At 37.9% G+C, this 15,215-nt stretch overlaps 1 protein-coding gene across 2 annotated transcripts in view; it reads left to right on the top strand.

Moving 5' to 3' along the window:
* The window catches only part of SHPRH (SNF2 histone linker PHD RING helicase), a 61,244-nt gene extending 47,838 nt beyond the window's left edge, over window positions 1-13,406 (top strand). For both annotated transcript variants that reach the window (XM_050315111.1, XM_050315110.1), the window contains exons 26-30: window positions 75-167; window positions 717-803; window positions 1,239-1,417; window positions 3,485-3,565; window positions 4,715-13,406. In XM_050315111.1, coding sequence (XP_050171068.1) covers window positions 75-167; window positions 717-803; window positions 1,239-1,417; window positions 3,485-3,565; window positions 4,715-4,811 — 537 coding nt within the window. In that variant the 3' untranslated portion in view covers window positions 4,812-13,406. The remainder of the gene's footprint in view (window positions 1-74; window positions 168-716; window positions 804-1,238; window positions 1,418-3,484; window positions 3,566-4,714) is intronic.
* Window positions 13,407-15,215: the final 1,809 nt, after the last annotated feature.

Below are 15,215 nucleotides of genomic sequence, written 5' to 3'. Positions count from 1 at the left end.
TATAACATCATTTAATAAATGGGCAAGTTATTTACTATCCTACTTTACTAATGCTCTTCTTTGACTTTTCAAAGGGAAGTCACTCCACCAAAGTGGAAGCTGTGGTCCGAACACTGAAGAGAATTCAATTTAAAGATCCAGGGGCTAAATCCTTAGTTTTCTCAACGGTATTAATCATCATTTTCTGTCTTGTCTTTGTGTGTGTGAGTTTAAAGCATTCATAATATTTACAGGAATTAGTTTAGCTACCAAAACGTTGACTCACTCTGTACAGCCACTTGATTGTTTTGAGAATTTGTAGGGCAAGTCATGTAACTGGGACATGAACAATGATCGTAGTCAGCAGATGTAAAAGCTTATTTCTTTAAAGGGTAAACACTCAGTTTTGTATGGGAGTGTTAGAAATTCTAGATATTTTTAAATGTAAGGTGCAGGTGGTTTTGATATCTTATAAAACTGTTTTTGTAATGGCTGCCAATTTCTTTTATTCAAGCTGATCTTTTTAATTACGTCTTACTTAGTTTTATGTAAGATTTAGTTCCCAACAGACAGATATTTCTTTTTTTTATTATTATTACAAATGCTAGTATTTTGAAAAAGTTTTTAATCTACTCTTTCTTAGGGAAGTTAATTAGTATTTTTTAGTTGTCATTGCTGTTTTTAATGTTGAGTTACTTTTATTGTTGTGTGGTTTTGTTTCATTTTTTTTTTTACAGTGGCAAGATGTATTGGATATAATTTCAAAAGCTTTGTATGACAACAACATGATTTTTTCTCAGATCAATGGAATTAGTAAATTTCAGGTACATAAAGGATATTTTTATTTAATTATTTTCAGTGGGAAAATCATAGCTCATAGAAGTTAATTTGATCCTTTTACTTCATTGCTTCATTTGAGAAACTAAAAGAGCAACAAATTTATTTGGCAAAAGCTTTGATCCTAACTCATTAATTCTAAAAATCATAATCACAAAAAGCCCCAGTTTAAAGCTTTTGAAGCTAAACTGTACATTCGCTTTTGAGAAAGAAGCACTGACCTGGCTGTTAAGGATGAGGTGCACTGATCAGTGTTGTGAGAAGTTCATGCCTTCCTGATATCTGTTGAGTATCTGTTCCAGGAGGAACATTATTTCTCTGGAGCCTGTATTAGCTGCTATAACTTATAGAAAATATATTCACATCCTCCACGCTCTTCACTGAGGAACTTTTGTCCCACTGCTGTGATGTTTGCCTTTTAGGAAAACCTTTCTGCATTTAAATATGATCCCAACATCAACATTTTGCTGCTGCCTCTTCACACTGGTTCCAATGGACTAAACATCATTGAAGCAACTCACGTTCTGCTTGTGGAACCCATTCTGAATCCAGCACATGAGCTACAGGCTATTGGCAGAGTACATCGTATTGGCCAAACAAAGTAAGATTTAAAATTGTGTTGAATGGTTTAGATACAGTCCAGAATAGATCTGCATATTGTAATCAGAATTAATCTAGTTCACTGAACTTCTCAAACTTGGAGATGGGGTTATTTGTAGGAATCCTGGTTTTAAAGATAATCATAAAAGGGACAGAAAGATTAAATTAAAAAATGTTTGCTGAAAATTCACAATGTGTATTTTAGGGAGTTGTTTTGTGCTGCGGGGGTAAGATGCAGATGCAAATTGCATTTGGGCATTTAGGAAGAGTGTAAGCTCTTGAGTCTGAAATTCTGAAAAACCTTGTTCAGCTGCTGCCCTGTTCTATGAGTGCCATTAATGCCGTAGGTTTTAATTGGAAGTTCTGCTTGCAAAACATGTCCAGAAATGTCTTAGCTTTGCATTTCTGAGTAACTCATCCTTAGTCATAATGCGGATAAGTTCAGGCATGGCCTGAGTTTCCATGAGAGGGTCCTTCTAACTGGTCATTCTCAGCTCCAGATTAGGAGCCACATAAATTGTGTGGGGGGGTTTGTTTGCTTGTTTTAGGGGATTGTTTGGTTGGGGTTTTTTCCAAAAAGAAAGTTATAGCACACTCACTTTACAACCGATTAGATTTTTAAATCACAGTTCTGCCCTCATCCCCATCTAGATCTCATTGAAGACATTAATGAATTTGCATATCTCTTGTTTGTTTCAATATTGTTGATTTTACACATGTAGTAGTGAACACTTTAACAAAGGTTTTGGAGAGTTTGTCCTGAACATATAAGATGTATATGTTTTTCATTAGGTCTTATGTCACTTAAAAAAAAATTAAAACCTGAAACATGAAGAAGGAAAATAGCTGGAGTCAAATCTGGAATAATAATATTCTAGAATAATAGTGGGGTTTGTGTTCTGGAAATAAAGGCAAAGAGAGGACATGAAGAAGCATGTATGTGAAAGGATGTTTATGAACAGGTGGATATTTGTGTGTTGGTAAAGATTTTGAATTAACTGCGAGAGCATAGGGAAGATTGATTGCAACAGCCTGGACTGTAATTTTACATGATGCTGGCACGAAAGGTCTGGCAAAAGCCTTGCAATAAAAGCAGCAAGAATGTGCTTTACTTTTTAAGAATTAAGACTTCAGCAAGGTTTATTTGAAAAAGGGCTGAGTTCCAAGTACAGTGAGCATAAGGGAATATTCCTGTATGCAACTATTGCCACTTCAGTTGAGTTCTTATTTACTTCTCTTTTTTTGGGGTAGACTTTTGCCTATGAATCCCAAAGTATTCCCCCTGCATTCTTCTGTGAAATGTTACCTGCCAATGTTTCAGCTGAAGATATGAAAACGATCTAAGCACTTTCAAGGGTTCTTATCTTGAAAAATGTTTATGCTGGGGAGCCTGGGGTGATTTTTCATTTTTATCTTTTGAGCTGACTCTTTTCCATTTCACTTGCTTATGCCTGGCAGGGTTTTTTTATTACTGTTTTCTTTTTGAAATTTTATTTCATAAATGGACTTGTCATTTTGCATTATGTTTATTGACATTTTTGGTTTTGTTTTACCAGTGTTTACAGTTCCATGTTTATTGACTTTTAAAAACTATAATATTTTGCTATTTTCGAAAATAATATTGTTAAAACCTTGGAAATCAGCTTTGATAATCCATCACACTGAGCTCTTGTCTCTTGAAACGTCTTGTGGCAATACAGTATGAACACTGTATATCACCAGTGGGCCAAACAAATTTCTTCAGGCTTTTGAGGAAGGTTTATTTATAGTAAGGACACAGAAAGCAGAACTTTGCCCAGCATCAGCATTAGGATTTTAGCTAATACAGCTTATATTCATTTAGTATGTGGTCAGCCAAGTGAATGTGTGCTCAAGGAGGCATTAAGCACCCTGAAATGTCAGTGAAAGTTGTTTAATCACCTTTAAGATTTCTTTCTTAAAATAGAGGCATTTTTTCAACATTCTTACAAGAATTAGTATGAGATAAAATGTGATCATGAACTTCACCAATAACAGTATAACTTCTGCTCACTTATGGTCTTGTTTTCTTTTTTTTAAACACATTCAGATCTACCATTGTTCACAGGTTCCTGATAAAAGCAACAATAGAAGAGAGAATGCAGACTATGCTGAAAACTGTAGATAGAAGGTATGTGTTGAATTTTTTAGAACATTATTATTACACTGAAAATGAAGAGGTGGTTGTCAACCATACTTTTATTATAGTTAGGCATGCATATCTTTGTATATAAACCTCAACTGTTCTCCTTCAAATTGTTTTGATTGGCAAAAAAGTTTTAAGACTTGAGAAATTTTCAAGTTCAAAATACCTAGTTCCAGTAACTTGAAGCTTAAAGTATTTTTAATTCTCTGGAAAGTATTTTGGATACATTTTGTGTGTTTTATCTTATAAAAGCCTGATTATAAATTATTTGTTATGATTTATCTTTTCACTTTACCTATTTCTGTGAGTATAAAAACATTGCAATTGATGGAGTAATACTAAGCCTGCCACTGAAACAATGGCATGTGTTACAAGCTCTAATATAGGACATGGATTCTTCCTTTCATTATTTTTAAGTTCTACAGGCATTGCCCAGGTGCTGGGTCATACATCAGGCTACTGTGTAGACACAGAAGCAGTTTTCACTGTGCTTATCCTTCCAAAATCTAAAAGCAATGACAGACTGGGCCTGGACCAAAAAGGGTACTCTTTATGCAGAAAGTGTAAGAGGTTTCTACCTTTTAGACATAGTATAAGCATCATAAATCTAGGAGGAAGCCTTAGTTTAAGGAAATTTTGCTGCTTACAGATCATGAAACTAAAAATCGACATGCGCATCTTTGGCTGAGTTATGAAAGATTTCGGTTTTAGCTTTGGAAGAATGATTTATTTAGTTTCCCTATCTGTCAAGTAGCACTATTTGGCATATAAAATTTGGATTAATGTACAATGGTTGAATGATCCCATGAGGGCTAATGTTTTGGAAGTAATGTTAAGTGTTATGCATAGAAGCTGAAGACAGTCCCTTAAATGTTAAAAGGGCAAAGCAGATTATCCGATGTTCTGCTGCCTTTGCAGTGTTTGGTGTTGGCCACTGTTAGGGAAAGTAGATGGACTTTGTATCTTGCTTGGAATGTACAAGACCAGTAGCTGATCAGTGTACGTGGTTTTCTTGCTGAGTTTGAAAGCTGAGCAGTTACTGACTCTGAGCTGTGTGGTCTGTCTCCAGTGCACACAGCTCGTTACAGACTTTGATTCTTTCTCTGATGCCTGCATGCAATTTTTTTCCCACAGTCACACAAGCTCTTCCATGAAACAGTCAGAAGCCTCCGTGTTGACAGTGGCAGATTTGGCTGACCTTTTTACAGAGGAAACTGAAGAACTTGAGTAAAAACATTTGTTTGGCCTAATGAAATCAGGAAGTATCTGACCTAATAAGCACCAGGATATAATCCACTTGATCTGTCATTCTTGTAAACATCATATAACATTTGTTACAGAGTGATTGGAAATTGAAAAGTCTTAATTGTTACTGGTTTATTCTTTGGTGATGTTCATAGCAGCACACACTTCTGGTGGCACTGGAGAAAAGTTGCACTTTGCACATTATACGAAAACATGGATTTTATTCCCAAAGAGCATTTGAGCTGGATGCTAAAACTGAGATCTTGGACCCTTGGTTGAGAGGATTTTTACCATTAGGTTTTATTGGCTAGTAGCTCTGTCTGAGAGCAAAACTATGTGGGTGGTTGGGTGGGAAAGGGAAGCAGAAAAATACAAATCTAATTTTTTTTACTGTACAAAGAGTTGTTAGAATGACTGTAAATTAATATTCTTCTAGAAAGGGCTTGTTAGATTTAATGCAGAGTTACTAAATGTCTTATTGTTAACACTTCAAATGACTAATCTTTACTAATAATTTGGATATTTGTATTAGGCTTTTAGATATTCATAAAGACTTGTGACAGTTAAATATTTAATTGTTAATGCTTACTTATTGCATAAAGATGATAATTAAATTATGCTTTTTGTATGTGTGTTGTTCTGGTGATCAGTTAAAGACTTGAACTTGCTGTATATGTTTTCACTTGAAGCCATGACTAATTAATTTAGTGCTCTGTTTAAAAAAAAGGCATTTTTTACAGAGTTTTCAAAAAATTAATTGGTTAAACTGCTGATCACTTTGTAATCATATGGTGCTTGTGTGCATTTTCTCACCATGATATTTTTGTCTAGTTCTCCCCCTTAAAGATACAGCAATCTAAATATACAAAATAGATGAAATTAAGGTAGGCAGTCTAATTCTTAGGTGCCTGGTCTAAGTGCAGAGAAACAGTGGAGAGAAATGGTCATTTGTGAAGCTTCATCCTGAGATATGTCAGATCACTCTACACCATCTCTTTTAACAGTAGATAGTTTGGAAACAAATCCAGGCTAACTTCTAGACTGCTAAAAGTAGGAAAGATAAATTTTAAGCCTTTTGACATAGGTTATGGATGCACATTTACGTAACATTTGTCTCTGAAGATGTTACAGAAGCAAGCTCAGTTACACAGTTGATGTTAAACACAAGTTTGTATTTGGAGAGTGAGCATAAGCAACAGGCTGTGTCCCTCAAATTACAATATTTACTGTTTCAGTAGGCAATGTATTTTGTATATTTCAAAAGTCTTACTTGAGGTGGAAATTAAAATTAGTCCTTTAAGAAATACCATTGTAGAATTTTTACTCTAACCATGGCAGCTGATTCGTCATAGATTCGTCATATAGTTATTGAGCTTCTTGAGTTTTGTTTTCAATCATACAACATTTGAGCTGCACCAGTCAGGTATTAAACCTATCCACATGGCAGACAAGTTTTCTGACAACAAACGTGAATAGAATTTGCAAGGATTTACTGTATCAAGAAATGGGGTTTTGGCATTTATATTCTGTTGGCCTTCTGGACCAATTGGATACTTTTTTCTAAAGACTATTTGAGTAACTTTACAGACAATGTATCTGTTAGCCATATTTGTAATATGTGTTAGTTGGCTTAGCCCAGAAAGCCAGCTGCATCCTGGGCTGCATCAGAAGCAGCGTGTCCAGCAGATCGAGGGAGGTGATTCTGCTCCTCTACTCTGCTGTGGTGAAACCCCTCCTGGAGTACTGCATCCAGTTCTGGGACCCCCAGCCCAGAAGGAACATGGGCCTGTTGGCACGAGTCCAGAGGAGGGCCACTAAGTTGATCACATGGCTTGAGCGCCTCTCCTATGAAGGCAGGCTGAAAGAGTTGGGATTGTGCAGCCTGGAGAAGAGAAGGCTCTGGGGTGACCCTAGAGCAGCCTTCCCATACCCAAAGTGGGTCTGCAAAAGAGCTGGAGACAGACTTATGGCGAGGGCATGTAGTGATAGGACAAGGGAGAATGGCTGAAGGAGGACAGGTTTCTATTGAATATTAGGAAAAAATTCTTTACTTTGAGGGTGATGAGGCACTGGAACAATTTGCTGAAAGAGATCGTGGACTCCCCATCCTTGGAAGTGTTCAAGGCCAGGTTAGATGGGACTTCAGTCTAGTAGAAAGTGTCCCTGCCCATGGCAGTGGGGTTGGAACTAGATGATCTTTAAGGTCCCTTCCAAGCCAAACCACTCTACAATTCTGTATGTACATTTTGTTTTGTAGGTTATTGATTTTTTTGCAGATTACAGTTCACAGCAAGGCAAATAGAATAGATAGTACACTTTTTTTTAGGTGAGATTGATTAAACAGTGTACACAGAAACTGGGACATCTCCATCCTTGAACATACTGGGAACTCAAATAACCCTGAGCAACCTGATCCACCTTCGAAGTTAGTCCTGCTATGAGTGGTGTGTTGGACCAGATGACCTCCATGGATCCCTTCCAGCCTAAATTATTTTACAGTGTCCTGGAGTTCTTGCTGTACAGACATTCCAGGAACCCTGAGGGCAGCAACATTCTAGTTTCCTCATCGTGTTCAGATAATTTTGACATTGTATAACAATGTGATTGCACAAGAAGCTGCTGTTCACTCTGAGAAATTATGTATCTGTGTTAAAAATTGTTGTTGAAGCACATAATGTTTACATTCATAGCTCCCACTTTAATTAACTAGATATGGGAAGAATAGTTGTCAGTGAATGTGAAGAGAGGCAAACTGAAAAATGTCTGCTTCCCAAACTCTTCAAGTTTTTGGCTTATTTATATAAAGACGATGGTTTCATTGTTTATTTACAAACATGTAATTTTTGAATTCCTAACCAAAAGCATAGCTTCACGTCAAGCACTGTGTGAGTCTTAAGTCCTGACTTATCTTTTTTTATACTCATACAACAACATGGAATGCCAGAGATCTGGTTCTAGGCGCTACCCTGGAGCACCAGGACCTAAAGCTCTGGAACTATTACATTAAAATGTGTACAAAGTCATGTCAAAGCAGCTCTTGAATCTGGAAGGTTGAACTATTGGAGCATACAGCCAGTGTCAGCAGTAAAACAGATTTTTCAAGTTTCACATAGTGCTAAATAAAGACACTAAATACTTTCTGCCATTCTTTCCAACATTTAGTTTCTTTGACAAAGGTTTTTCTTTCAGACTTCTTACAAGACTTCTCATGAGATGAATTCTTTTTTTCCCCTGCTGAAAGTGCAGCTTGTACATCTGCAGTGCTTTTCTCTTATCAAAGTACAGTAAGCTTGATTTCACGGTGCTGTCATGGTTTTGCTCTCTATCAGAATACTCTTTAAAAAGACAGTATCTTAGCTGAGAACAGTTTGCCCTGTTGTAATACTTCCAACATGCTCATAGAAGTGGCATTTTTCACAGAAGACAGAAATCTATAAATACTGACTGCAGTGTTTAAATAATATTTGTGTGGACATACCCAAGAGTCATGTACCAGATTCTCATGTGTTCTCCTGCTAAAACATGTAAACATGATCTGAGGTGCCAGTATTTATCCAGTGAAGTCAGTCCTTTAAAAATGAGGCTTCAGCTGATTACAAAGACCTCAGTGTTGATCTTTTATCTCTCTCAGTTCTATGACAAATAATGTTGAAAGTTTTTTTGACTGTAGTTGATAAGGGTTTTAGGACAGGTTTTCTCCCTGTTTAGTTCAGTACCTTGTAAAACAGAGCTGTTATTTTGGTGTCTGCAAATAGTAAACTTCCTTGAACCACACAATACCATCGTGTTTGCAAACCAAAGTCTTAAACTTACGGTGCAAAATTGAGTTCTGTGAATTTCAGTGTGGATTCTTAAATGAATTTGTAAGTTAAGATCCTCCCTGTTCTCTAAATCAGGCTATGCCAGGAAAAGATTTTCATCTTAACCTGTTGGGTAACTTTTAGCATACTAATCAAAGTCCAGCATACACTACAGTTTTCATGTAGGTCAGATACTACAAAAGAATATTACCTCAGTCTTCTCTTGCATATTCAAGTTGTATACTAAGGAGTGGACATAAGAGTTGATGCTTTTTGTGAGATAGGCCTTCCAAACCATGTCTGCCAATGTCTTTAGATGTATGAGAGTTGTCTGTGAGTGGGGTCCTACATAACTAGGAAGTCCATAGTTGTTTCTGGTTAAAACTATGATTGGACATACATCCTCCTGTAAGATTCTGTCTGGATTAGTAGCTGAAGAAGACCAGTTAAGAGCTCTTTGTCACTGTCTTTTGCAGTCTTTATGACTGCATTACCTTTTTCAGGAGTCACAGAATTATTTGTTCAGTTAAAACTGTGCTTCAGTTAAATTGGAGGGAAAAAGGTCCATATTGGTCAATTTTGTGACCAGTGTAAGAAAAAATTACCCTTGAAATTTATAGCTCTCTCAAGGTAAGCAATTAGATGAGTTTCTAAAGGAAAACCTAGAAATCTAGGGGGGTTTCTGGATGTAAATGAAAGCCTGTTTCTGAAGCTTGATCTAAAGTCTTAGTGCTTGAAATCTGTATTATAAGCTTTTCTGTAGACTGAAAGGCTACTTACAAAGTCACTGTACCTGTGATTTTTCTTCCTTTTTTGATTGCTTGAAACAAGTGAGGTCTTTACAAGATTATATGGTAGAAATGTAGATTAATGAAATTTCAGAATGGAGAAAAAGTAAGGTTCGAGACATCCCTACTGCTCCCTCTCTGTGTGTTTCCATTTTTCTGTGTCAGTCATCTTGTCACACCCTCCATCCACCCACAGCTTGCTCAGTTTGTTACAAAGAATGTTTGTGTTAGTCAGTGGCAGTAGAGTAAAATAGCTACAGTAAAACTTGCTTACTGTATCACAGGAAAAGTGTCTGAGGTAAAGGGAATTTTAGCCTGATATAAATTCTTTTTTGTACCTGTAATTTACCAGTTCTATTTACCACTGTAGAAGCAGATATTGAATTTTAGTCTATTAAATTTTATATTTCTAGTTTTATATTATACATCTGATATATAAAAAGGACCCAGTAATTTAATTACTGAGTAATCAGTGAGGCTTACAAGTTTTTACTAGCCAAGTCTTTAGGTTTGGGATTCATAAAGTGCACCTGAACCACTGTCACAAATCACAGTGCATCCACTGTCTTCTCTGCTTTAGAGGAGGTGGAGGCAATAGGTAACTACTGATTCAGTGTCCTAAGTAGTCACTCTACATATTCTACAGTCATGCACTGTGTAAAGAGGACAGTTAGTTGAACTCAAAGCTTTTAAGTGTAGGTAAGGAATTAAGTCATCTGAGGCAGAAGTAAATGATGTACGGTTTCCAAGTACTAAACTCTCCTTAGACAATTGAATTGTGAGATATCTGTAAACCTCTGGCTTTGTTTCCTTCTTTTTACAGGATGTCAGCCTTCCAGGGCTTAACTTCCAAGTTCCTTTGTTTTGTGTATTTATAGAGCTGACACAAGCAAGTGCCCAGCCTGATTAATTCAACTGGACACATATCAAATTTTATCAGTTTAGGAACAGGTGTCAGTTTTCCGTGATGTAACATGTCTTGGTTTGGTAACAGCCTTCACATCAGCTAGAAATTACCTTTCCAAATTCTACCAAGTGTAAGGTCTGACTGCTTACAGGGTGTCTCAGAAGGTACATTGTTGGTGTAGGCTGGCCTAGATACTTGTGGAGATTTTTATGCCACTTTTCCTTCCATCCTACCTATGGGGGTTAGTGAGCTAGTAGGATTCATGCTGTATTGCTCTGAATTGTCCCCTCCTTATGATAACAGGTTATCATCATTGGTCAGACTTTCTCTTGACTATGTCATTTAATTAAGGAAGAAAATCTAGACTGCCTTTCTTGTTTATCGTGATGGAGTTTTGCCCTGGCACTCTTGGAGTCCCCTGAAACAGTGGACCACAAGTGTGGGAACAGTGGCATTTCTTTTATGGATGCTGAAACTTTAAGGGACCAGCTGTATTGGCTGAATGTTCACAAGTCCGTGTGGCCTGATGGGATTCATCCCAGCATTCTGAAGGAGCTGGCATAGTGTATGGAAGACCCTCTCTTGATCATCTACCAAACATCTGGGAAGGTTCCTGCTGACTGGAAGCTAGCTAATGTTCCAGTGTACAAGATGGACATAAGGGAAGACCCAGGGGACTACACGCTTGTTAGTCTAACCTCAGTTCCTGGAAAAATCTACAGATTATACCAGGTACTATGGGAAGGCACATATGTATGTTGTTTCTCTTTTAGTCTTCTATAAAATCTTAGTAAAGCAATGTAGGAGTTGTGGAAATGATTACACTGTCCTAACTGCTTCTGCCATGGTTAGGTCTTAAAAGTAGCTGATTCTATCCTGTAATTTCTGTAACAGATGTAGAAAGCCCAGAGCATTTCACCACCAGCCAGAAAAGAGATGGAGGGAATATCTCCAAGTCCCAGTGATCCATTCATATCTGCTGTTCTTCCACATGCTGCAGTGGAGGTAGAATCTGCACTAGATGGAGTTGGAGGAGAGGGGAGGAGTTTGGAGGGAAAAAAAAAATGAGGAATATTTGTAAAATGTTCCTCTGAATGCCCTTCTGATGATTTTTCTGTGGGAGGAATGAGTCACTGATATGAGCAATGAATAAACAAAGGGTGAAAGATTGTAAAGTGTAGCCTATTCATTGGAGCTTAATGTTCATCTAAATGCAGTGGCACATTTTTGTGTTCCTAATTTGAGATATTAGTCACTTTCTTACTGACTGTTGTGATATAAGCATACAGGGCTTCACAGTTGTTGAACAAATGTGAATATTGAAAAGTTTTGTCCCCTGTGAGACATGTTTTCATGTGCCCCTAAGTCAAAGGACTCCCTAACCAAATGTGTGCTGTGGATTTGTGAAGGATGACAATTCAAACTCATAAGATACACATTTACAGATTGACCTCTCTGAACCAAACAGGCAAGTTTTACTTAATAAAGGAAAGGTAATTAATCACTTTTGCTGTAAATGAACAAGTGTCTCTGAAGGGGCGAGACAGTGGACTTTGTAATTGCATCTTTGGAAATGTTGCACCTCGTGAATGTCCATGTCTGCAGTGGGGATGAAAGGCAGAAAGCCCAGCCCAGTTCTGTTGTGCAGGGAAACAGAGTGCTGAGAAGTCCGGCCAAAGGCTTGAGCCTGGTATGTTAAATGAGGGATGTATCATGAATATTTCTGGGGAATCTCTTCTTTTGTGTACTTCAGTCTTCTAGCATCTCATAAGCATAGATTTTCTGTAATGTTTCTACAATTCTTAACAGGCACTTCCTTTATCAGCAAGCTATCACTGTTCAGTAGGGCTTTTCTGTTTTCCTTGTGGACCGTGTCTTTCTTTTTTGTTACTTGTTCTTAACAAAGGTGGGTGCCCCTGAATCATTTACATCTCTTGTCCAAAGCCTCTAAAATAGAATTGAAGGACATGAAACACCAAAGGGGTAGACAAAGTGAATGAAGTGAGGGAGGTTCTACTTCTGCCTAGTAAAGGGCACACTGCTGCTGCTGTGGCAGAGGAGAAAAATGTGGGAGTTGAGGAATCGTAGAGGGGGTATCCAGTCCTATCCTGGGGGAATCAATTCTAAAATAGATAGAAAAAGTTTTCCGAATAATGTTGGTCTCTACACTTTAGGAATTCTATTGTTAGGCCCAGGACACCATTTGATCATTTTTTGAGGTAGAAGGTTCTGTAGAGAGATTTTAAAACCCAAAGCCACAACCTTGGACTTAAGTCTATAAATTGCACACTTTTTGATAGAAAATGTTTTCTTTTATATGAATGCATATTAACAAATATTTTGTCAGGCATTTGCAAGCAATTTGATGCCCTGTAATTTAATTCTAGATTTCAGCGTGGAAACAGAATAATTTAATTGTTTTAGTAATAGAACAGTGAAACTAATCAGCTTTTGCAACAGCAAGTTAATGACTTTTGGAAAGCAATGCACAGGAGAGAAAAGAGCAGTTTTCAATTTTGTTCCAAAACTGAAATTCCTGATACGCTAAGAAACAAGTATTTTTATTACCTGCTGTTTTCTTGCATTAGACAGATAATGTAATTTTAATGAAATAATTTATTTAGAAAGTAGCAAAATTAAATATTTATTTGAAAATTATTAAGTATGAATAAATGTACAACTTAACGCTCCCTTGGTTTCTGAGTAACAACATTTCTGTCAATAGCCTTTCTTTTGTACTCACAGTTTGCTTTCAGAATTACATCAGAGTATCTCTTGAGGTTTGCAGCTGTTTCAAAGCCTTTGTGAACGCAAATTTTTGTCATAAATTTTCCTGCTACTGAAAAAAATACTGACTAATGTAACATTCATTAAAAAACCTTTTCTTTCCAGCTTTCTGGTTTGTAGAAAAATAGCTGGTACCTCTTCTGAGAGATAGTGCTTAATCATTTGTATTCCTGTTGCCCAGTATGTAACTGAATTGTCTGATAGATGTTACCTGTTAAGTAGTATCCTTTAATAGGAATGCTCTGCATGTGTAAATAATTGTTACTCAAAACTAAAATTACAGTACGTGTAGAAGCCCAGGGGTCGACCCGTAATTATTCTTTCCAATATGGTTGGTTGCACCCAGCTCCAAAACTGCTGATTCCTGGAAATAGCTCACACTTCCCTACAGCAGTTCTTCACTACAATCTCCTGCTCTATGAGGACTGTGACATCTCCTCGATAAAGTTATCTGTTGGATCAGTTGTATCATATTTTCTTTCCTAGAATTGTAAATCAGTCCTGGTCAATCCCTATATACACAAACTATTTTTAAAACTGTGGTATAATTAGGAGACCTCTTTGACCCACTGATTTATTACAGTTCATGTGTTACTGTTTATAATTCCTTTTAACATTTTCAAAATTTAATAAAATATAAAAAAATGTGCACTTAGTTATACCTAGATAGGGCCTAAAGAATAAAGAAAATAGCTGATACATTTCATAAAACCAAACTTCTTGATAAAACATAAGCAATTATATTGAAAAGAAGGTATCTTAACTGAGCTTTAAGTCAGCACTCCAGCAAGGCCTTATTTTTCTGGGCACTGTACAGACGCTTTGGTTATAATACAAAGTACAAATCCAGACTGGGAGATTTTCCCATTGAGTTAAATGGTCTGTGGAGCATTATACAGGGAGAGAGAACCTGCAGCCAAAGTGCACAGAAGCAGCAAAGTGCGTGAGGGTGGTGAAGGGGACTTGCCCAAATCAAAGTGGAGGTGGAGCCCCAGCCTCCCGAGTGCCAAGGCGGGGACCAGGCTCGCCCACCTGAGCCCACGGGCAGCCAGCACTGGCACAGTGCTTGTCTTGGGATGCTGCCTCACACAGAGCTGCTGGCACGGCGAGTGCTGGAGCCATTCAGCACAAGCTGTCGCACATGGTGCCTGCTGGCACACAACGGGATCCTGTTCCTGCTCTTACTGTGGTATTTATTGTATATTGATGCAGCTCCACAAAGGCTCTTCTGACTTGCTTTGTTCCTTGTAATGCTCTCTGCTACCCAGTGTTGTGTGCAGGCAGAGCAAGGTTGTCTTCCATGTCCCCCATGCTCAGCTGAGAGTTTTCAACAGCTGTCCTGCACTGAGCAGCCAGGCAGTCTTCCTCAAGAGATGTCTGTTCTGGAATAATGTGGAAGAAAGTCTGACCTTGGGAAAATCACCACAACTATCAACAGACCAGAGCATTTTATGGCCTGATATGCTGAAATATTTATGGTCTAAATAAGCAGGAGATGAAGATTTCCTGTCAAACAGGCAGCACCCCAGTCAAAAATGCTGCACGCATTGATCAAGGCTTCTACAGATCTGTTACACTCTGGAACAAACAAGTAGCAAAGTGTTAAGTGTGTCAGAGGAAGACACTAAGGCTCTTTGAGGTCCAGTTATTAAAAGATGGTTACACACAAAGTCCACCGTGGGGTCTCATTGGAAAACAGCTCAAGGAAAACAGCTCCTTTCTCAAAGGAAAACAGCTGGTGTGAGACACATTCAGGCTTTTGTTAAGATGTGTTATGAGGGCACTCACTGCCTTATGATACCACCTGTACTAGCACTCACACTAACTTAACACCTTGCCAGACAGAAATCTCTTCAGTTTTAAATACTGTAATGTAATGTATGTGGTGAGGAATGAAAGGTAGGATCTCAATGGAATCACCCTGAAAACATCCATTTCATGTTGAGGTTTTGCTGTGAAGGAGTCAGGAGCCCCCTCTGGCTTTGGCAGCCTTGCCAGCCAGGCTCTGGGCAGGTGAGGATGTACTACCTATAAACGCATGACTGAAGGCTGAGTCGGAACCTTGGCTCCTGACTGCCTGCTGGCTGATAGTGCAAAGTGTGCTCCCT

This window comes from Myiozetetes cayanensis, unplaced genomic scaffold (assembly GCF_022539395.1).
Source record: "Myiozetetes cayanensis isolate MyiCay16 unplaced genomic scaffold, myiCay2020 scf2-11, whole genome shotgun sequence".
Lineage (NCBI taxonomy): Eukaryota > Metazoa > Chordata > Aves > Passeriformes > Tyrannidae > Myiozetetes > Myiozetetes cayanensis.
The sequence above is the reverse complement of the archived record's forward strand: the minus strand, read 5'-3'. Positions and strand labels throughout refer to the sequence as shown.